General features: G+C 32.3%; 3 protein-coding genes across 3 annotated transcripts; 2 read left to right on the forward strand and 1 right to left on the reverse strand.

Annotated features, from left to right (window-relative positions):
* Positions 1-1,667: 1,667 nt before the first annotated feature.
* LOC135952267 (insulin-like peptide receptor) lies at positions 1,668-9,231 on the forward strand. The gene is made up of 7 exons (XM_065502126.1): positions 1,668-3,027; positions 3,130-3,210; positions 3,264-3,430; positions 3,491-3,731; positions 7,112-7,350; positions 7,413-7,716; positions 7,786-9,231. The coding sequence occupies exons 1-7, from the start codon at positions 2,434-2,436 to the stop codon at positions 9,220-9,222; spliced, it is 3,063 nt and encodes a 1,020-aa protein (XP_065358198.1). The 5' UTR covers positions 1,668-2,433; the 3' UTR covers positions 9,223-9,231.
* Positions 9,232-10,377: 1,146 nt separating this feature from the next.
* On the forward strand, positions 10,378-12,264 carry LOC135950901 (acetyl-CoA acetyltransferase B, mitochondrial). Its single transcript, XM_065500425.1, has 3 exons — positions 10,378-10,470; positions 10,787-11,898; positions 11,966-12,264. The coding sequence occupies exons 1-3, from the start codon at positions 10,378-10,380 to the stop codon at positions 12,237-12,239; spliced, it is 1,479 nt and encodes a 492-aa protein (XP_065356497.1). The 3' UTR covers positions 12,240-12,264.
* Positions 12,265-12,413: 149 nt separating this feature from the next.
* Positions 12,414-19,965, reverse strand: LOC135952088 (farnesol dehydrogenase). Its single transcript, XM_065501884.1, has 3 exons — positions 19,390-19,965; positions 19,187-19,324; positions 12,414-12,455 (listed from the first exon to the last, which is right to left on the reverse strand). Exons 1-3 carry the CDS (start codon positions 19,963-19,965, stop codon positions 12,414-12,416), a joined length of 756 nt encoding a protein of 251 aa, XP_065357956.1.
* Positions 19,966-23,524: the final 3,559 nt, after the last annotated feature.

The raw sequence follows: 23,524 nt of genomic DNA on the forward strand, positions 1-23,524 counted from the left end.
GAAAAAGGGAAATTAAACTCCCCTCAAAATAATAATTATACCAAATGAGTCATTCAAAAAAGTATCTGTGACAAATATACAATAAATAAATCAGCAGTTTAAAAAATTATAAAGAAATTTCGTGAGACCGGTTCTGTAAAAACTCAACATTTAGGTGGACAAAATAATTTAATAGCGAGAGAGTTCAAGAAATTCCCAAAAATAACTCCTCGAGAGGTTGTTAATAGCCTAAAATTAGAAATAAGTACCCGAACAGTTAGTCGCAGGGCAAATGAGGCTGGTCTTGGTTGCTATCGTCCTGTGAAAAAACCACTAAAAAGAGCCGTTCTGTTCGTCTACAATATGTCAGGCATCATTTAAACTGGTCGATACAGAAATACGACGAATCCAAATACAATTTAAGAGACAGTGATGGGAGAACATTTGTAAGGCGACCAAAGGGATAAAGATTAGATCCAAAGTACACAAATAAGTCTGTAAAGTTTGGCGGTGGCAATATTATGGTATGGGGATGTTTTTCAGGGCTAGGTATGGGCCCAATTCATATTATAAAAGATACCATGACAGGTATAGGATACAGAACCATATTAAACGATGTTATGTATCCATACGCTGAGGAAAATATGCCCCTAGTTTGGAGATTCCAACACGACAACGATCAGAAACACACCTCTAGGGTTGTAACCGAGTGGTTACAATCCAACGAGGTACTACGTGTTTTGAAGTGGCCTGCCCAATCGCCAGATATCAATTCCATAGAAAATCTATGGCAAATTGTAGATCGTAAAATAAGGACCCAAAATTACACCAGAGGAAGAAAGATTTATCGGAGGCGGTTATAAGGGAATGGCAAAATATTTCAAAGGAGACCATTGACTGTTTAATTGGTTCAATGCATCGTCGATGTGTAGCAGTTATAAAAAATAAGGGATACCCAACAAAATATTGAGTTATTGCAAAGTTTAGACCATATTTGTTAAAATAATACCTAAGTTTCCATTGTTTTGTCAATGCCGTAATAAAGAAATCTTTTAATTTTGTTTTCTCATTTTAGATTTTAGGCCACTAATGAAATATTCGGAAAAGTTTCCATTGTTTTGTCAACCACTGTTGATATGATTCGAATTTTAATATAAAAATATTTTATTCTAAAAATATAGTTGATCGTCACACGATTATTCACTAAATCTACTTTAAAAATTATAAAAGAAATCATGGCTCAAACCCTTTTCATTTAAAGATGATTTTAAGTATCCCATCAAATGTCAAAGAGCTAAAATAGGGAAATCTATGATATTTTACAGCTATTGATCTAATAAACTTATCCTGCTAACATTAAACCTAGTATATCCATACAGATTCATATAAATATTCAAAAAACTACTTACGACATGATCACTAATATCCCTTTAGCATGTTTCCAAACCATTTCATTCCATATCACACACACTCTCGCTACCAACTCATCTCTAGTTTGTTTAAAAAAACACTTCTGGAAATGTAATTCTTTTGCAATAACAAAAGGTATAAATTGGAATTTAAACAATAACAAAAACTTCAACAAAAAAGCGTCAATATTATGCCATGATCAAGATCATTTTCATGTGGCATGCATGCTCGTAATTATTTCATTCTTTAAAAAAAAAATACTTTTTAAATAGTGAAAATTCAATTACAAAAAATTTATGAAGACAACTTAAAAAATTTAACAAGTTCAAATACTACAATAACAAAAAAAGATCACCACAAACAACAACAACAGCATAAAAATGTGTAGGAATACGAGTACATGACAAAAAGTCATAAATTTTGGGCAAAATAGTGAAGATAAGATCATTTTGTTGGAAAACAAAAGACATCGTCATATAAGAACTGAAAATAGTGTAAACAAAATCTAAATAAAGCGTGAAACAAGAAGCAATTTGCAACAAAGTTGCACAGAAAGGGAAACAAAACTCAACGTATAAGTAACGTGACAATTTACGTTCAGCATACTTTAAAATACAGACAGACAGACAGCAACGATCCCACAAGAGATCATCTGCCTGAAGTCAGGCAGGCAGGCAAAACAAAACGTTAAATTGGCTGGGTATTAAATGTCAACTTGAATTAAAGTCCTGCTTTTGAGACCAACGAAAAATAAACACAATTGCTTGTGGGAAAAAAAGCTAAAAGATTTAAGCTAAACAAACCCACAAAAAAATGTAATGCACTGTTCCTGAATCAAAGTCATACTCTTGCATACATTGAATAACAAGTGTCAATAAATTGATAGCTCACGTGCCACACAAAACAGGCAACGCAACACGACACCACACCACACCACACCACACACAACAACAACAACATCACATCCCAGAACAGCCAGCCCAACAACAACAACAAAACTTGTTGCTCCAGTTAAGCAAAAAAGCTACAAAAAACCACAGAACAATGAAGTACTCAACAGCTGTTGCCCTCAAAGAGAAGGACAATGATCATAATAACAATTCTCCAGAGACCGGCGTTTTTGTAACACATTCTCCTACAAAAACAAGTTCTAAAAATAACTCCAGCAACATGTTGTTAAGCCACAACTACACCACCACCACAACAACAACATTACTCACCATGTGTCTGGTCTCTCTGCATTTCACGCAACAATGTTTAGCTACATTTGCGGCACCATCAGCAGCAGCCACAGCAACATCTGCTAATAATTTTGATGTTTTCAAATCGCCACCAGCCCCTTATGAATGCGGCAGTTTGGATTTACGCAATAACTGTGATGATTTTATTAAACTAAGCAATTGTACGGCTATAACGGGATTCCTGGACATTGCCCAATTGCCACGCGCCTCTGCCACATGTGATTTTAGAGAATATCGTTTTGAGAATTTAAGGGAAATCACCGATTTTCTCATTATAAATGATGTGCGTAATTTAAGCAGTTTTAAAAATATGTTTCCTAATTTATCTGTGATACGTGGTCAGCAATTGTTTGTGAATTATGCTCTGGTCATGACGTCAGTGCATGATTTGGAGAAGGTAAGTTTTATTGTTAAACTGATCGATCTATGTATGTAACCAGCTATATTTAAATTCATATTAAAGTATCTATGTATTTCTATTTTTGTTTTCTTTTTTTAGATTGAATTCAAATCCTTAATTGCCATACAAAGAGGACATGTTTTAATTGATGCTAATCCAAAACTGTGCTACACCGAAAAGGTAAATTTCCTTTAACAATATTAATACAAGACTAAATATTAATTAATTTTTAGATCAATTGGACTCGTTTGACCTTAAGGCCTGGAAAAAACACAATATTTTTAGATAATAAAGCTAAATGTCCGTTGGAGGCCAAATGCAATGGCTGTAAAAGAGACTCATGCTGGTCCAATGATGTTTGTCAAAAACTTGAAAATGATAGTGTCATCTCACCTATGCAGTAAGTTTAAATGCAATCACATTATCTGAAAAAGAACTGAAATTTGTATTTTCTTCTTAGAGACACAAGTGAGTGCCATGAATTATGTTTGGGCGGTTGTTATAATCGCACGGCTCAGGGTTGTGTGGTCTGTAAGGGCTATACGGATCATGGTACTTGTGTGAGGGAATGCCCCCTGGATAAATATGCCTCCAGACACTATTTAAGATGTTATACACGCGAGGAGTGTGTTAATAAAAAGAAACAATTAATTTTTAGAAATACTTGTGTGGATTCCTGTCCCAGTGGTTATAAATTGAATGTAAGTGAAAAAGTCATAGTCTAGTCATAGTCTAGTCATAGTCTAGTCATAGTCTAGTCATAGTCTAGTCATAGTCTAGTCATAGTCTAGTCATAGTCTAGTCATAGTCTAGTCATAGTCTAGTCATAGTCTAGTCATAGTCTAGTCATAGTCTAGTCATAGTCTAGTCATAGTCTAGTCATAGTCTAGTCATAGTCTAGTCATAGTCTAGTCATAGTCTAGTCATAGTCTAGTCATAGTCTAGTCATAGTCTAGTCATAGTCTAGTCATAGTCTAGTCATAGTCTAGTCATAGTCTAGTCATAGTCTAGTCATAGTCTAGTCATAGTCTAGTCATAGTCTAGTCATAGTCTAGTCATAGTCTAGTCATAGTCTAGTCATAGTCTAGTCATAGTCTAGTCATAGTCTAGTCATAGTCTAGTCATAGTCTAGTCATAGTCTAGTCATAGTCTAGTCATAGTCTAGTCATAGTCTAGTCATAGTCTAGTCATAGTCTAGTCATAGTCTAGTCATAGTCTAGTCATAGTCTAGTCATAGTCTAGTCATAGTCTAGTCATAGTCTAGTCATAGTCTAGTCATAGTCTAGTCATAGTCTAGTCATAGTCTAGTCATAGTCTAGTCATAGTCTAGTCATAGTCTAGTCATAGTCTAGTCATAGTCTAGTCATAGTCTAGTCATAGTCTAGTCATAGTCTAGTCATAGTCTAGTCATAGTCTAGTCATAGTCTAGTCATAGTCTAGTCATAGTCTAGTCATAGTCTAGTCATAGTCTAGTCATAGTCTAGTCATAGTCTAGTCATAGTCTAGTCATAGTCTAGTCATAGTCTAGTCATAGTCTAGTCATAGTCTAGTCATATTCTAGTCATAGTCTAGTCATAGTCTAGTCATAGTCTAGTCATATTCTAGTCATAGTCTAGTCATAGTCTAGTCATAGTCTAGTCATAGTCTAGTCATAGTCTAGTCATAGTCTAGTCATAGTCTAGTCATAGTCTAGTCATAGTCTAGTCATAGTCTAGTCATAGTCTAGTCATAGTCTAGTCATAGTCTAGTCATAGTCTAGTCATAGTCTAGTCATAGTCTAGTCATAGTCTAGTCATAGTCTAGTCATAGTCTAGTCATAGTCTAGTCATAGTCTAGTCATAGTCTAGTCATAGTCTAGTCATAGTCTAGTCATAGTCTAGTCATAGTCTAGTCATAGTCTAGTCATAGTCTAGTCATAGTCTAGTCATAGTCTAGTCATAGTCTAGTCATAGTCTAGTCATAGTCTAGTCATAGTCTAGTCATAGTCTAGTCATAGTCTAGTCATAGTCTAGTCATAGTCTAGTCATAGTCTAGTCATAGTCTAGTCATAGTCTAGTCATAGTCTAGTCATAGTCTAGTCATAGTCTAGTCATAGTCTAGTCATAGTCTAGTCATAGTCTAGTCATAGTCTAGTCATAGTCTAGTCATAGTCTAGTCATAGTCTAGTCATAGTCTAGTCATAGTCTAGTCATAGTCTAGTCATAGTCTAGTCATAGTCTAGTCATAGTCTAGTCATAGTCTAGTCATAGTCTAGTCATAGTCTAGTCATAGTCTAGTCATAGTCTAGTCATAGTCTAGTCATAGTCTAGTCATAGTCTAGTCATAGTCTAGTCATAGTCTAGTCATAGTCTAGTCATAGTCTAGTCATAGTCTAGTCATAGTCTAGTCATAGTCTAGACATAGTCTAGTCATAGTCTAGTCATAGTCTAGTCATAGTCTAGACATAGTCTAGTCATAGTCTAGTCATAGTCTAGTCATAGTCTAGTCATAGTCTAGTCATAGTCTAGTCATAGTCTAGTCATAGTCTAGTCATAGTCTAGTCATAGTCTAGTCATAGTCTAGTCATAGTCTAGTCATAGTCTAGTCATAGTCTAGTCATAGTCTAGTCATAGTCTAGTCATAGTCTAGTCATAGTCTAGTCATAGTCTAGTCATAGTCTAGTCATAGTCTAGTCATAGTCTAGTCATAGTCTAGTCATAGTCTAGTCATAGTCTAGTCATAGTCTAGTCATAGTCTAGTCATAGTCTAGTCATAGTCTAGTCATAGTCTAGTCATAGTCTAGTCATAGTCTAGTCATAGTCTAGTCATAGTCTAGTCATAGTCTAGTCATAGTCTAGTCATAGTCTAGTCATAGTCTAGTCATAGTCTAGTCATAGTCTAGTCATAGTCTAGTCATAGTCTAGTCATAGTCTAGTCATAGTCTAGTCATAGTCTAGTCATAGTCTAGTCATAGTCTAGTCATAGTCTAGTCATAGTCTAGTCATAGTCTAGTCATAGTCTAGTCATAGTCTAGTCATAGTCTAGTCATAGTCTAGTCATAGTCTAGTCATAGTCTAGTCATAGTCTAGTCATAGTCTAGTCATAGTCTAGTCATAGTCTAGTCATAGTCTAGTCATAGTCTAGTCATAGTCTAGTCATAGTCTAGTCATAGTCTAGTCATAGTCTAGTCATAGTCTAGTCATAGTCTAGTCATAGTCTAGTCATAGTCTAGTCATAGTCTAGTCATAGTCTAGTCATAGTCTAGTCATAGTCTAGTCATAGTCTAGTCATAGTCTAGTCATAGTCTAGTCATAGTCTAGTCATAGTCTAGTCATAGTCTAGTCATAGTCTAGTCATAGTCTAGTCATAGTCTAGTCATAGTCTAGTCATAGTCTAGTCATAGTCTAGTCATAGTCTAGTCATAGTCTAGTCATAGTCTAGTCATAGTCTAGTCATAGTCTAGTCATAGTCTAGTCATAGTCTAGTCATAGTCTAGTCATAGTCTAGTCATAGTCTAGTCATAGTCTAGTCATAGTCTAGTCATAGTCTAGTCATAGTCTAGTCATAGTCTAGTCATAGTCTAGTCATAGTCTAGTCATAGTCTAGTCATAGTCTAGTCATAGTCTAGTCATAGTCTAGTCATAGTCTAGTCATAGTCTAGTCATAGTCTAGTCATAGTCTAGTCATAGTCTAGTCATAGTCTAGTCATAGTCTAGTCATAGTCTAGTCATAGTCTAGTCATAGTCTAGTCATAGTCATAGTCTAGTCATAGTCTAGTCATAGTCTAGTCATAGTCTAGTCATAGTCTAGTCATAGTCTAGTCATAGTCTAGTCATAGTCATAGTCTAGTCATAGTCTAGTCATAGTCTAGTCATAGTCTAGTCATAGTCTAGTCATAGTCTAGTCATAGTCTAGTCATAGTCTAGTCATAGTCTAGTCATAGTCTAGTCATAGTCTAGTCTAGTCATAGTCTAGTCATAGTCTAGAAGAGCAAGGGTTTATAGATTGAGATTGTCTGAAATTGTTCCTAAATTAAGATTTTAGTGAATGCGAAGCTTAACTGAAAATGTTTTTATTTTACTTTTTAATTTATTTTATTTAGAATGCCACCAGGGAATGTGATTCATGTGGAGGCATAAATAATTGCTTAAAGGTGTGCCATGATGCGGATTCCAGTGGGGTTCTATACATTGCCAACCTAATGGATACCGATAATATAAGAGGCTGTCAAATATTGAATGCCACTGTCATGGTGAATATCAATGAGTTTTTCGATCAACAGGAATTGGCAGACAACTTGAGAGATGTACAGGAAATTATAGGACATTTGAAAATTAATAGGTTAGAGCTAATTTAAGCAGTAGGTTTTCTATATGTTTTGCTAAATTGTTATCTATTTTCAGATCCCCTTATCTAACGTCTTTGGATTTCTTTCAAAATCTGAAAAAAATCCATGGTGAGGTGTTGGAAAACAATAATTATGCTTTAATCATTTATAATAACAATAAACTATCTGAGCTGTGGAATGTTAAGTCAGGTTTTGAGATTTTGAAAGGTGGCATGTATATACATGCTAATGATAAGCTGTGTAATCGTCGTATACGACAATTTCGGGAACGTGTCATACATGACAACAGTCTCGATTCATTTCAGACCAGTGATCAGGAGGTATTGTGCTCACCGGCCAAATTAAATTTATATGTAGAGGTAAACAGCTGTTTTTGAAGTGTCTTTGCTTAAATATTTTACTTTTGGAACTTTGTTTTAAACATTCAGGTTCTAAATCATCGTTCCATAAAATTCTATTGGTCCAAAAACCAAACATTGGCGGAGGTGGAAATTATCTATAAACCCTTGGCGAATAAAGAGCAAGTAGTGAACGAGAAAAGTGAACTAGATACAGATGTGTGTAATAGAATCAATTGGCGTAGAGAACTGAAATTCCAGCATGAACTGCAAGAAAATTCTACCCATTATATTTATATAGTACAAAACTTGGAACCCCACACCAGATATGCTGGCCTAGTGAAGACTTTTAATGGCGAAGACGATACACAAGAGGCAAGAAGTGAAATAAAATATGCCATTACCCAATTCGATATACCAACAGCTCCCAAAATCTCCCTTAAGGCCAAAACCTATGATACATTACAAATAGAATTTTCACACGATGATGTTACACAGGTAATAGACTTTTATATGTTGGAGGTATATGGAATACCTGATGATAAGGAAATGCTGGATAGGCGCGACTACTGTGATGAACCGGTTTTGAACTATAAAGATAATGGTCAAGAAGACTATGAGGACTGTTGTTCGAGAAGAGAAGAGGAGAGAAAAGATCACATGTTTTTATCTCAATTGAGGCAAGAGTTTGCCTGCTCTCTGGATCGTCCACTGTACTGTCAAAATAATACTGAGAAATTCAACAAAACTAAAGAACATAAACCCGTTTTAACAAAACGTTTTGAAGCTTGGGAAAGCAATTATACCATAAGATCCTTGGAACGTTTTCATTTGTATGTCATACAAGTGCAAGCCTGTAATCATGCGGGTTGCAGTAGCTATAACTTGCTAACCACTAGGACTAACTATTCTATAGCAGCCGATAAAGTGTATGACTTTACGGCCTGTAAACTACCCCACTCTAATGATTATAGGATACATTTTTCAGAACCTCAGCTACCAAATGGTTATATTACCTCTTATGCCCTACACTTACGTTACCACATCCCCACAAGCAGCAGAACAAACAGCACCCTTGATCACAATGATTTGGTGTGCATAACCCGTTTGGAACATGAACGCAACAATTATCTCTATGTGTCTCATTCCAATTTCACCTTCAACGAGGCCGCCGTGCGTGTTAACTCTTTGGGTCATCGCACTTTTATAGGTTGGTTTAATATCACCACATGTCCCACAACTAAATTGGCGGGAGGCTCAAGCCATGGCTGGAATATTTTCCTTGTATTCTTTTTAATTGGAGCAGGTGGTACTGTTTTGTGGGTTTGCTATAAACGTCGTTATTGGCGAAAAATACCTCAACTGCGCCGTTATTTACCCTTGCATATGGGTTGGAGCTATTTACGACCCGAATCGCATACACCGGAGGATCGTCAGATTTTAGTGGATGGTTTCGAAACTGTACGTTTCCATAATAGTCCCGATGAAGATAAGAAATATTTGGTACATTTGGGTAAAAGAAATTGAATGAATGAATGAATAAATAATGTGATGTTGTGAAATAATAGAAATTAATGGTGTTTTTTTTTAAAGGAACTGAAGAGATCGGAAATCTTGAGAAAGATTTCAATACAAAATTCTGATGATTCAGGAAATCTTGGTTTCTATAAAAAATCTGGATTTCTTTAGGAACTCTGGATTGTTATAGGAAATCTGGATTTCTGTCAGGGAATCTGGAGCCAGAGAATGATATCTTCGGGATCCAAATCTTCAATAATTCTGTCAGACAAGCTTTCGAGAAGTTTGCTATTTAAAATCGAGAAAATCGGTCCACAAATGGCTGAGATATAAGGAAAAAACCAGGACAACCTCGATTTTTGACCCATATCTGGATTACTAAATCATTAATATAGACAATATGGATATCTAATGATAGATATTTCAAAGACCTGCGCAACGACGTATAAGACGTATATTTTTTTCACTAAATATTAAAAAAAAAAATTTTTTTTAAAATTAAAAAAAAAATTTAAATTTAAAAAAAAGAATTAAAAAAAAATTTCGAAAAAAACAACTGGAAAAAAATATTAAATTTTGTTTACCTAAAAATATTTAAAATTTTTATTTTAAAGTATATTTTGGTGAAGGGTATATAAAATTCGGCACACCCGAATATAGCTATCTTACTTGTTTTTAACTAAAATTATTTTTCACAAAAAAAATTTTTATCATAAAATTTGTTTCACTAAAAAATTCTAAATTTTTTTTCATTAAAATATTTTTTTGACAAAATTTTTTTCTCTAAAAAATTAAAAAAAATATTTTGAAATGAAAATTATATTTTTTTAAATAAAAAATATTTAAAATTTTTATTTTATAGTATAATCTGAAGAAGGGTATATAAGATATATAATTTTCAATAGCTGATATAGAAAAAGCAAAAAGAAGTATGTGGAAATAATGCTATTTCTATAACAAATTCGACAAAAACCTTTTTGCTGAGGAAAAAAAATAATATTTTTATTAAAAATTGGGATAATATGCATATAAATATTAATTTTGAAATAAAATATTGAAGTATTTGATTTAATTAACTCTCAGTTAAACGAATTTTGTGAAAACCAGCCTTTTAGAGAATATAAAATTCCATATATTATCGCAGTTTCAGCTACTTAACGCTAGATGGCTGCCTGGTTTATGTCTTCGCTAAAACATCCCATAAATGACAATTTATTTCATATGGCAGCACTGTGCAACATGAAATGTCATTTTATAGTAAACAATTGTTGTTGTTGTTTTTTTATTGTAATTTATTAGCCAAAGAAAAACTATTCAGTGCTATTTTTGTGTGTTATTAAAATAAAATCAAACAAATGCCGGTTCTAACAGCAAGAAAAATGTAAATATTTTATTAACAATAAGACAAGTGTTTAAGAATAATATTATAAAGTGTTTATTTGTGAAATTTTTATAATAAAAAAAAAGTAAAATAGCAAAATTTTTAACTTTAACTTTTTTTAATGGTAAGCTTCAATAATGTAGGGTTAGAATTAATAATCCGTTATATACAGCAATTTATTTATTTAAATAGAAACATTTTAAATTTCTTAGTATAACCCCATATCGCCGGACGATATTGGGACCTCTACGTTATTTCCATGATAAACCTGAAGCGATAGTTATAGCTGCAGCGGCACGTACACCATGGGGTAAATATCAAGGTCAGCTGGCTTCAGCCAGTGCTTTGCAGCTGGGCCAACTAGCCGTGGAGTCGGCCGTTAAACAATCCGCTGTGCCCTTAGAACAAATACAACAAATATTTATGAACGAAAAACCCAAATTGCAGCAGGATCAGGGAAATGAGTTCATTTTTAGCAATTTTCTAAAGAAAGCTAAATATACAGCCTTAACAGTGGGTGATAAAGATGAACCTAAAATGGAAAGTTTGCTTAAGGCTTTAGAAGCTTTAAAATCCTCACATTGTCCGGCTGTAGTTGTGGGAGGTTTAGAATCTGCTACACAAAAGGAAAGTCTTATAAACCAACATCAGGAAATTTGCCCAAATGCAGACCTTTTTGCTGAGGTATCATCGGAAGTTGTAGAAAACTATATATCAAAAAGTGTTATCAGATATTTAAAATCTCAAACGGAAGGAGCATTTGATGCAGAGTTAGTGCCTCTAGCGGTACAGCAACAAGCGGGTAAAAGAAGAATCATACGAGAAATAACACAAGATGAAATTTTTCCCGAAAATTGTAGAGAAGACAATAGGACATTTCAATATAGTGATGGTTCGGCGGCTTTAGTGCTAACCACCGTTAGACAAGCTCAGGAATTAAATTTATCTCCTCTGGCTGTTATAACCGACTTTGAATATGTACGAAACTCTTCATCGAATATGCTGGCTTGTAGTCGTAAATGTGTGGAAAAGCTTTTTGCTAAAACTCAATTGCATCCTCATCAAATACAACATTGGGAAATTGAAGATTCTATACCCCAAATGGTGGTTTTTCTTAAACATCATTTTGATTTGAATTTGGAATTGATAAATCCTCAGGGTAGTTCTTTAATAATGGGTCATTCGGCTGCTGCTTCTTTAATCCGTTTACTTACACATCTAACACATACCTTGAATCCCTCCGAATATGGTTGTGTAGTCTCTACCAACTCTCAGGAATCCTTGGCCTTAATTATACAGAAATTGTAAGCTTTTTGGGGATTTCTTGTTTCATATTTTTAATCAACATTCTTTTTTGTAAATTTCATCTAGACCCTCTTTGTCTGCCCCGGAACGTTTGCCCCTTATAACCTTGTATACCAAAGATCCTTGTCCTTTGTGCGATGTTTTGCTCGAGGAATTGGAGCTTAATTTTCCCGGTGAATATGAATTGGAAAAGGTTTTTATTGATACCAAGGAAAATCTTCGTTTTCTACGTTTATATCGCCTTGACATACCCGTTGTCTTTCTTAACAATCAATTTCTTTGCATGCATCGTTTAAATCATAGATTATTGAGGAATAAATTGGACTTTTTAAAAAAATAAAGAATAATTTAGATATTAAACATGATTCTTTATTTGTTTCAGGTTCTGCCAACAAGAAATTTTAATATCAAAGCAGTTATTTATTGTTCTCCATAAAATAAACGAATTTTTAATAAAACAATCATCATTATAATAAGGGTGAGTACATATTTGTTATATTTTTGACTTTATAAATTAAAATATTTCTCCCATGGGTTTGAGGGTAATATCATGTATCTGTAAAGAGGATATGAAATTAAAATTTTAAAAATTTTTAATAAATAGTAACGAGAAAGATTTATCTAGAAAATCTTGGGCCATTGAAAGTTTTCTACAGAAAAGTGAATAATTTCTAAAGAAAATTTTGAGCCAGTAATAGATTTCCAAAGAAAATCGTAAGCCGGGCAGAGATTTCTATAAAATGGTTTGAGTCGGACAAAGACTTCTATTGAAAATCTTGAGCCAGTGAAATATTTGTGTAAAAGTGTTCAGTTCAATAGAAAATCTTGAGCCAGTGAAAGATTTCTATAGAAAATTTTGAGCCAGTGAAAGATTTCTATAGAAAATTTTGAGCCAGTGAAAGATTCCGATAGGTAATCTTGAGGCAGTGAAAGATTCCGATAGGAAAATCTTGAGCCAGTGAAAGATTTCTATAGAAAATCTTGAGCCAGTGAAAGATTTCTATAGAAAATCTTGAGCCAGTGAAAGATTTCTATAGAAAATCTTGAGCCAGTGAAAGATTTCTATAGAAAATCTTGAGCCAGTGAAAGATTTCTATAGAAAATCTTGAGCCAGTGAAAGATTTCTATAGAAAGATTTCTATAGAAAATCTTGAGCCAGTGAAAGATTTCTATAGAAAATCTTGAGCCAGTGAAAGATTTCTATAGGAAATCTTGAACCAGTGAAAGATTTCTATAGGAAATCTTGAGCCAGTGAAAGATTTCTATAGGAAATCTTGAGCCAGTGAAAGATTTCTATAGAAAATCTTGAGCCAGTGAAAGATTTCTATAGAAAATCTTGAGCCAGTGAAAGATTTCTATAGAAAATCTTGAGCCAGTGAAAGATTTCTTTAGAAAACCTTGAGCTAGTGAAAGATTTCTTTAGAAAACCTTGAGCTAGTGAAAGATTTCTTTAGAAAACCTTGAGCTAGTGAAAGATTTCTTTAGAAAACCTTGAGCTAGTGAAAGATTTCTTCAGAAAACCTTGAGCTAGTGAAAGATTTCTTTAGAAAACCTTGAGCTAGTGAAAGATTTCTTTAGAAAACCTTGAGCTAGTGAAAGATTTCTATAGAAAATCTTGAGCCAGTGAAAGATTTCTATAGAAAATCTTGAGCCAGTGAAAGATTTCTATAGAAAATCTTGAGCCAGTGAAAGATTTCTATAGAAAATCTTGAGCCAGTGAAAGATTTCTATAGAAAATCTTGAGCCAGTGAAAGATTTCTATAGAAAATCTTGAGCCAGTGAAAGATTTCTATAGAAAATCTTGAGCCAGTGAAAGATTTCTATAGAAAATCTTGAGCCAGTGAAAGATTTCTATAGAAAGATTTCTATAGAAAATCTTGAGCCAGTGAAAGATTTCTATAGAAAATCTTGAGCCAGTGAAAGATTTCTATAGAAAATCTTGAGCCAGTGAAAGATTTCTATAGAAAATCTTGAGCCAGTGAAAGATTTCTATAGAAAATCTTGAGCCAGTGAAAGATTTCTATAGAAAATCTTGAGCCAGTGAAAGATTTCTATAGAAAATCTTGAGCCAGTGAAAGATTTCTATAGAAAATCTTGAGCCAGTGAAAGATTTCTATAGAAAATCTTGAGCCAATGAAAGATTTCTATAGAAAATCTTGAGCCAGTGAAAGATTTCTATAGAAAATCTTGAGCCAGTGAAAGATTTCTATAGAAAATCTTGAGCCAGTGAAAGATTTCTATAGAAAATCTTGAGCCAGTGAAAGATTTCTATAGAAAATCTTGAGGCAGTGAAAGATTTCTATAGAAAATCTTGAGCCAGTGAAAGATTTCTATAGAAAATCTTGAGCCAGTGAAAGATTTCTATAGAAAATTTTGAGCTAGTGAAAGATTTCTATAGAAAATCTTGAGCCAGTGAAAATCTTGAGCCAGTGAAAGATTTCTATAGAAAATCTTGAGCCAGTGAAAGATTTCTATAGAAAATCTTGAGCCAGTGAAAGATTTCTTTAGAAAACCTTGAGCTAGTGAAAGATTTCTTTAGAAAACCTTGAGCTAGTGAAAGATTTCTTTAGAAAACCTTGAGCTAGTGAAAGATTTCTTTAGAAAACCTTGAGCTAGTGAAAGATTTCTTTAGAAAACCTTGAGCTAGTGAAAGATTTCTTTAGAAAACCTTGAGCTAGTGAAAGATTTCTTCAGAAAACCTTGAGCTAGTGAAAGATTTCTTTAGAAAACCTTGAGCTAGTGAAAGATTTCTTTAGAAAACCTTGAGCTAGTGAAAGATTTCTTTAGAAAACCTTGAGCTAGTGAAAGATTTCTTTAGAAAACCATGAGCCAGTGAAAGATTTCTATAGAAAATCTTGAGCCAGTGAAAGATTTCTATAGAAAATCTTGAGCCAGTGAAAGATTTCTATAGAAAATCTTGAGCCAGTGAAAGATTTCTATAGAAAATCTTGAGCCAGTGAAAGATTTCTATAGAAAATCTTGAGCCAGTGAAAGATTTCTATAGAAAATCTTGAGCCAGTGAAAGATTTCTATAGAAAATCTTGAGCCAGTGAAAGATTTCTATAGAAAATCTTGAGCCAGTGAAAGATTTCTATAGAAAATCTTGAGCCAGTGAAAGATTTCTATAGAAAATCTTGAGCCAGTGAAAGATTTCTATAGAAAATCTTGAGCCAGTGAAAGATTTCTATAGAAAATTTTGAGCTAGTGAAAGATTTCTATAGAAAATCTTGAGCCAGTGAAAGATTTCTATAGAAAATCTTGAGCCAGTGAAAGATTTCTATAGAAAATCTTGAGCCAGTGAAAGATTTCTATAGAAAATCTTGAGCCAGTGAAAGATTTCTATAGAAAATCTTGAGCCAGTGAAAGATTTCTATAGAAAATCTTGAGCCAGTGAAAGATTTCTATAGAAAATCTTGAGCCAGTGAAAGATTTCTATAGAAAATCTTGAGCCAGTGAAAGATTTCTATAGAAAATCTTGAGCCAGTGAAAGATTTCTTTAGAAAACCTTGAGCTAGTGAAAGATTTCTTTAGAAAACCTTGAGCTAGTGAAAGATTTCTTCAGAAAACCTTGAGCTAGTGAAAGATTTCTTCAGAAAACCTTGAGCTAGTGAAAGATTTCTTTAGAAAACCTTGAGCTAGTGAAAGATTTCTTTAGAAAACCATGAGCCAGTGAAAGATTTCTATAGAAAATCTGGAGCCAGTGAAAGATTTCTATAGAAAATCTTGAGCCAGTGAAAGATTTCTATAGAAAATCTTGAGCCAGTGAAAGATTTCTATAGAAAATCTTGAGCCAGTGAAAGATTTCTATACAAAATCTTGAGCCAGTGAAAGATTTCTATAGAAAATCTTGAGCCAGTGAAAGATTTCTATAGAAAATCTTGAGCTAGTGAAAGATTTCTATAGAAAATCTTGAGCCTGTGAAAGATTTCTATAGAAAATCTTGAGCCAGTGAAAGATTTCTATAGAAAATCTTGAGCCAGTGAAAGATTTCTATAGAAAATCTTGAGCCAGTGAAATATTTCTATAGAAAATCTTGAGCCAGTGAAAGATTTCTATAGAAAATCTTGAGCCAGTGAAAGATTTCTATAGAAAATCTTGAGCCAGTGAAAGATTTCTATAGAAAATCTTGAGCCAGTGAAAGATTTCTATAGAAAATCTTGAGCCAGTGAAAGATTTCTATAGAAAATCTTGAGCCAGTGAAAGATTTCTATAGAAAATCTTGAGCCAGTGAAAGATTTCTATAGAAAATCTTGAGCCAGTGAAAGATTTCTATAGAAAATCTTGAGCCAGTGAAAGATTTCTATAGAAAATCTTGAGCCAGTGAAAGATTTCTATAGAAAATCTTGAGCCAGTGAAAGATTTCTATAGAAAATCTTGAGCCAGTGAAAGATTTCTATAGAAAATCTTGAGCCAGTGAAAGATTTCTATAGAAAATCTTGAGCCAGTGAAAGATTTCTATAGAAAATCTTGAGCCAGTGAAAGATTTCTATAGAAAATCTTGAGCCAGTGAAAGATTTCTATAGAAAATCTTGAGCCAGTGAAAGATTTCTATAGAAAATCTTGAGCCAGTGAAAGATTTCTATAGAAAATCTTGAGCCAGTGAAAGATTTCTATAGAAAATCTTGAGCCAGTGAAAGATTTCTATAGAAAATCTTGAGCCAGTGAAAGATTTCTATAGAAAATCTTGAGCCAGTGAAAGATTTCTATAGAAAATCTTGAGCCAGTGAAAGATTTCTATAGAAAATCTTGAGCCAGTGAAAGATTTCTATAGAAAATCTTGAGCCAGTGAAAGATTTCTATAGAAAATCTTGAGCCAGTGAAAGATTTCTATAGAAAATCTTGAGCCAGTGAAAGATTTCTATAGAAAATCTTGAGCCAGTGAAAGATTTCTATAGAAAATCTTGAGCCAGTGAAAGATTTCTTTAGAAAACCTTGAGCTAGTGAAAGATTTCTTTAGAAAACCTTGAGCTAGTGAAAGATTTCTTTAGAAAACCTTGAGCTAGTGAAAGATTTCTTTAGAAAACCTTGAGCTAGTGAAAGATTTCTTTAGAAAACCTTGAGCTAGTGAAAGATTTCTATAGAAAATCTTGAGCCAGTGAAAGATTTCTATAGAAAACCTTGAGCTAGTGAAAGATTTCTTTAGAAAACCTTGAGCTAGTGAAAGATTTCTTTAGAAAACCTTGAGCTAGTGAAAGATTTCTTTAGAAAACCTTGAGCTAATGAAAGATTTCTTTAGAAAATCTTGAGCTAGTGAAAGATTTCTTTAGAAAATCTTGAGCTAGTGAAAGATTTCTTTAGAAAATCTTGAGCTAGTGAAAGATTTCTTTAGAAAATCTTGAGCTAGTGAAAGATTTCTTTAGAAAATCTTGAGCTAGTGAAAGATTTCTTTAGAAAATCTTGAGCTAGTGAAAGATTTCTTTAGAAAATCTTGAGCTAGTGAAAGATTTCTTTAGAAAATCTTGAGCTAGTGAAAGATTTCTTTAGAAAATCTTGAGCTAGTGAAAGATTTCTTTAGAAAATCTTGAGCTAGTGAAAGATTTCTTTAGAAAATCTTGAGCTAGTGAAAGATTTCTTTAGAAAATCTTGAGCTAGTGAAAGATTTCTTTAGAAAATCTTGAGCTAGTGATAGATTTCTTTAGAAAATCTTGAGCTAGTGAAAGATTTCTTTAGAAAATCTTGAGCTAGTGAAAGATTTCTTTAGAAAATCTTGAGCTAGTGAAAGATTTCTTTAGAAAATCTTGAGCTAGTGAAAAATTCCTTTAACAAATCTGGAGCCAGTGAAATAATTCAAAGAAAATCGTAAGTCAGTGCAATTTTCTCATAGAAAATCTTAAGCCAGTGAAAGATTGTTATAGAAAATCTTGAGCCAGTGAAAGATTTCTATAGAAAATCTTGAGCCAGTGAAAGATTTCTATAGAAAATCTTGAGCCAGTGAAAGATTTCTATAGAAAATCTTGAGCCAGTGAAAGATTTCTATAGAAAATCTTGAGCCAGTGAAAGATTTCTATAGAAAATCTTGAGCCAGTGAAAGATTTCTATAGAAAATCTTGAGCCAGTGAAAGATTTCTATAGAAAATCTTGAGCCAGTGAAAGATTTCTATAGAAAATCTTGAGCCAGTGAAAGATTTCTATAGAAAATCTTGAGCCAGTGAAAGATTTCTATAGAAAATCTTGAGCCAGTGAAAGATTTCTATAGAAAATCTTGAGCCAGTGAAAGATTTCTATAGAAAATCTTGAGCCAGTGAAAGATTTCTATAGAAAATCTTGAGCCAGTGAAAGATTTCTATAGAAAATCTTGAGCCAGTGAAAGATTTCTATAGAAAATCTTGAGCCAGTGAAAGATTTCTATAGAAAATCTTGAGCCAGTGAAAGATTTCTATAGAAAATCTTGAGCCAGTGAAAGATTTCTATAGAAAATCTTGAGCCAGTGAAAGATTTCTATAGAAAATCTTGAGCCAGTGAAAGATTTCTTTAGAAAATCTTGAGCTAGTGAAAGATTTCTTTAGAAAATCTTGAGCTACTGAAAGATTTCTTTAGAAAATCTTGAGCTACTGAAAGATTTCTTTAGAAAATCTTGAGCTAGTGAATGATTCCGATAGAAAATCTTGAGCTAGTGAATGATTTCGATAGAAAATCTTGAGCTAGTGAATGATTTCGATAGAAAATCTTGAGCTAGTGAATGATTTCGATAGAAAATCTTGAGCTAGTGAATGATTCCGATAGAAAATCTTGAGCTAGTGAATGATTCCGATAGAAAATCTTGAGCTAGTGAATGATTCCGATAGAAAATCTTGAGCTAGTGAATGATTCCGATAGAAAATCTTGAGCTAGTGAATGATTCCGATAGAAAATCTTGAGCTAGTGAATGATTCCGATAGAAAATCTTGAGCTAGTGAATGATTCCGATAGAAAATCTTGAGCTAGTGAATGATTCCGATAGAAAATCTTGAGCTAGTGAATGATTCCGATAGAAAATCTTGAGCTAGTGAATGATTCCGATAGAAAATCTTGAGTTAGTGAAAGATTTCTATAGAAAATCTTGAGCTAGTGAAAGATTTCTATAGAAAATCTTGAGCCAGTGAAAGATTCTGATAGAAAATCTTGAGCCAGTAAATGATTGTGATAGAAAATTGGAGGCAGTGAAATGTTTTTACAGGAAATCTTAAGCTATTGAAGGATTTCAAAGAATATCATGAGTCAGTGCAATTTTCTCATAGAAAATCTTAAGCCAGTGAAAGATTTTTATATAAAATCTAAGGATTTCTTAAGAAAATAAGTTTAACAAACCTGAACATTTGGTGGCACCTTCAAAGCATACAATACGGCATCAGCAATATTTTGAGGTTCCAAACGAGCCATATCCTTAACATAAAAATGAATTTCTTCTGGAAATATATTTGTATTAACAGCACCAGGACAGATACCCTTTAAATTTAAAAAAATCAATAGAAAACATTACTTCTTTCTCAATATCTATACAATTAACTTACCGTTACCCTTACTTTACTCTTATACAATTGAAATTCTTGTCTGTAGGTTTCGGTCATGGCAGTTATGGCAAATTTAGTTGCCGGATATATATTAAATGAAGGCAAAACATCTATAAAATTCAATACCTGTTGACCCGCAATACTGTTAATAATCAATATATGACCCTCATTTCCTCGTTTATGCATACGCTGAAAAGCTTCCCGGGTACACCACAACACACCCATAACATTTGTGTTAATAACATCTTGTATTTTCGCCGTATTACCCAGTGCCACCAGCTCAGTTTCTCTGGTTATACCAGCATTATTTAGCAATATATCAGCTCCACCCAGTTCTTTTTCCGTCCATTCAAAGGCTTTTATTACTTGATCTTCTTTGGAGACATCACATTTACGTGGTATAAATAATGATTTTTGTTTATCTGGCAGTGACATTTGCAATTCCTTAAGTTTATTTTCTCTACGTGCTAGACCCACTACCCGTATTCCTGTTGCTACCAAGGCTCGAGCGCAGGCAGCTCCTATGCCACCACTGGCACCTGTTACCACGGCCAATTTATTATGCCAACGTTCCATGTCGGATGGAGAATGAATGTAAAATGAAATTTTACATTTCTGTGTGTGGTTTTCTAATTTAAATTAGGTTTTTTTATTGATTTGTAAGCACTACAAAGGTTTCTTTCATTTCTGTGCAAATTTTTTTTTACTTCTAAAAGTAAAGAAACTTAAATTTATTAACTTTCTTTATTAAATTATGAGTTAGTTGTTATTTAGTTTTCAAAAAAATTAATGCAATGCATCAGATGTTGTCTTCCTTTTCTTGATTTAACACAAATATTTGTATTTTTTAAGAATTTGCAATAAAAATTAGATTCTTGATCAGAATTCAGATTTGTTTTTTTTTTTTAGGATTTCTTTAAAAAAATTATTAAGCTTGTTTTTTCGATTTCAATTTTTTTAGATTTTTGATCAGGAACGTGAGCTTTCACAGGCTGACCTTCTTCTCTGGATTGATTTGAATTTGAATAATTACTCTCTTCTTATTCTGAATAACTCAGAACCAAATTCAAAAAGTGCCATTTGAAGAACGAAAAAGAACCATTAGTTTTCCCTATTTTTGATTTAAACTTCACTCGGATTTGTCTACAAGATATTTGAGTTATAAAATATGATCACAGATTGAGCATATTTTCCTTAAAATCACAGTATTATCACAAAGTTATTAACGATTTTTTGTTATGCTGAAAATGGATTTTTGGTGATAACAGATTGAGTTTATTTTCCTTAAAATCACAGTATTTACTGAGTTATGAACGATTTAAGATATTTAATTTTTTGTTATACTAAAAATCGATTTTTGGTATAAAATATGAGTGATCACAGATTGAGCTTATTTTCCTTAAAATCGCAGTATTTACTGAGTTATGAACGATTTAAGATATTTGATTTTTTTTATACTGAAAATCGATTTTTGGTATAAACTATGAGTGATCACAAATTGAGCTTATTTTCCTTAAAATCGCGGTATTTACTGAGTTATGAACGATTTAAGATATTTGAGTTTTTGTTATACTAAAAATCGATTTTTGGTATAAAATATGAGGGATCACAGATTGAGATTATTTTCCTTAAAATCGCAGTATTTACTGAGTTATGAACGATTTAAGATATTTGAGATTTTGTTATACTGAAAATCGATTTTTGGTATAAAATATGAGTGATCACAGATTGAGCTTATTTTCCTTAAAATCGCGGTATTTACTGAGTTATTAACGATTTAAAATATTTGAGTTTTTTTATACTAAAAATCGATTTTTGGTATAAAATATGAGTGATCACAGATTAAGTTTATTTGCCTTAAAATCGTAGTATTTACTGAGTTATGAACGATTTAAGATATTTGAGTTTTTGTTATACTAAAAATCGATTTTTGGAATAAAATGTGAGTGATCACAGATTGAGGTTATTTTCCTTAAAATCGCAGTATTTACTGAGTTATGAACGATTTAAGATATTAGAGTTTTTGTTATACTAAATATCGATTTTTGGTATAAAATATGAGTGATCACAGATTAAGTTTATTTGCCTTAAAATCGTAGTATTTACTGAGTTATGAACGATTTAAGATATTTGAGTTTTTTTTTACTAAAATTCGATTTTTGGTATAAAATGTGAGTGATCACAGATTGAGGTTATTTTCCTTAAAATCGTAGTATTTACTGAGTTATTAACGATTTAAAATATTTGAGTTATTTACTGAGTTATGAACGATTTAAGATATTTGAGTTTTTTCGTACTAAAACACGATTTTTGGTATAAACTATGAGTGATCACAAATTGAGCTTATTTTCCTTAAAATCGCGGTATTTACTGAGTTATGAACGATTTAAGATATTTGAGTTTTTGTTATACTAAAAATCGATTTTTGGTATAAAATATGAGGGATCACAGATTGAGATTATTTTCCTTAAAATCGCAGTATTTACTGAGTTATGAACGATTTAAGATATTTGGGATTTTGTTATACTGAAAATCGATTTTTGGTATAAAATATGAGTGATCACAGATTGAGCTTATTTTCCTTAAAATCGCGGTATTTACTGAGTTATGAACGATTTAAGATATTTGAGTTTTTGTTATACTAAAAATCGATTTTTGGAATAAAACGTGAGTGATCACAGATTGAGCTTATTTTCCTTAAAATCGCAGTATTTACTGAGTTATGAACGATTTAAAATATTCGAGTTTTTTTTATACTAAAAATCGATTTTTGGTATAAAATATGAGTGATCACAGATTAAGTTTATTTTCCTTAAAATCGTAGTATTTACTGAGTTATGAACGATTTAAAATATTTGAGTTTTTTATACTAAAAATCGATTTTTGGTATAAAATATGAGTGATCACAGATTGAGCTTATTTTCCTTAAAATCGCAGTATTTACTGAGTTATTAACGATTTAAAATATTTGAGTTTTTTTTATACTGAAAATCGATTTTTGGTATAAAATATGAGTGATCACAGATTGAGCTTATTTTCCATAAAATCGCAGTATTTACTGAGTTATGAACGATTTAAAATATTTGAGTTTTTGTTATACTAAAAATCGATTTTTGGTATAAAATATGAGTGATCACAGATTGAGGTTATTTTCCTTAAAATCGCAGTTTATACTGAGTTATGAACGATTTAAGATATTTGAGTTTTTGTTATACTAAAAATCGATTTTTGGTATAAAATATGAGGGATCACAGATTGAGCTTATTTTCCTTAAAATCGCAGTATTTACTGAGTTATTAACGATTTAAAATATTTGAGTTTTTTTTATACTGAAAATCGATTTTTGGTATAAAATATGAGTGATCACAGATTGAGCTTATTTTCCATAAAATCGCAGTATTTACTGAGTTATGAACGATTTAAAATATTTGAGTTTTTGTTATACTAAAAATCGATTTTTGGTATAAAATATGAGTGATCACAGATTGAGCTTATTTTCCTTAAAATCGCGGTATTTACTGAGTTATGAACGATTTAAAATATTTGAGTTTTTGTTATACTAAAAATCGATTTTTGGAATAAAATGTGAGTGATCACAGATTGAGCTTATTTTCCTTAAAATCGCAGTATTTACTGAGTTATGAACGATTTAAGATATTTGAGTTTTTTCGTACTAAAACACGATTTTTGGTATAAACTATGAGTGATCACAAATTGAGCTTATTTTCCTTAAAATCGCGGTATTTACTGAGTTATGAACGATTTAAGATATTTGGGTTTTTGTTATACTAAAAATCGATTTTTGGTATAAAATATGAGGGATCACAGATTGAGATTATTTTCCTTAAAATCGCGGTATTTACTGAGTTATGAACGATTTAAGATATTTGAGATTTTGTTATACTGAAAATCGATTTTTGGTATAAAATATGAGTGATCACAGATTGAGCTTATTTTCCTTAAAATCGCGGTATTTACTGAGTTATGAACGATTTAAGATATTTGAGTTTTTGTTATACTAAAAATCGATTTTTGGAATAAAACGTGAGTGATCACAGATTGAGCTTATTTTCCTTAAAATCGCAGTATTTACTGAGTTATTAACGATTTAAAATATTTGAGTTTTTTTATACTA

The sequence above is a fragment of the Calliphora vicina genome, chromosome 2, assembly GCF_958450345.1.
Source record: "Calliphora vicina chromosome 2, idCalVici1.1, whole genome shotgun sequence".
Classification (NCBI taxonomy): Eukaryota; Metazoa; Arthropoda; class Insecta; order Diptera; family Calliphoridae; genus Calliphora; species Calliphora vicina.

Coding starts and splice junctions, on each gene's coding strand:
- LOC135950901 (XM_065500425.1), top strand. CDS start 10,378: ATGGCTGCCTGGTTTATGTCTTCGCTAAAACATCCCATAAATGACAAT. Junction 10,471..10,786: donor ACATGAAATGTCATTTTATA/GTAAACAATTGT, acceptor TTATTTAAATAG/AAACATTTTAAATTTCTTAG. Junction 11,899..11,965: donor GCCTTAATTATACAGAAATT/GTAAGCTTTTTG, acceptor AATTTCATCTAG/ACCCTCTTTGTCTGCCCCGG.
- LOC135952088 (XM_065501884.1), bottom strand. CDS start 19,965: ATGGAACGTTGGCATAATAAATTGGCCGTGGTAACAGGTGCCAGTGGT. Junction 19,325..19,389: donor AGAGTAAAGTAAGGGTAACG/GTAAGTTAATTG, acceptor TTAAATTTAAAG/GGTATCTGTCCTGGTGCTGT. Junction 12,456..19,186: donor AGGTGCCACCAAATGTTCAG/GTTTGTTAAACT, acceptor TCCTCTTTACAG/ATACATGATATTACCCTCAA.
- LOC135952267 (XM_065502126.1), top strand. CDS start 2,434: ATGAAGTACTCAACAGCTGTTGCCCTCAAAGAGAAGGACAATGATCAT. Junction 3,431..3,490: donor AGTGTCATCTCACCTATGCA/GTAAGTTTAAAT, acceptor TTTTCTTCTTAG/AGACACAAGTGAGTGCCATG. Junction 7,717..7,785: donor AATTAAATTTATATGTAGAG/GTAAACAGCTGT, acceptor TTAAACATTCAG/GTTCTAAATCATCGTTCCAT.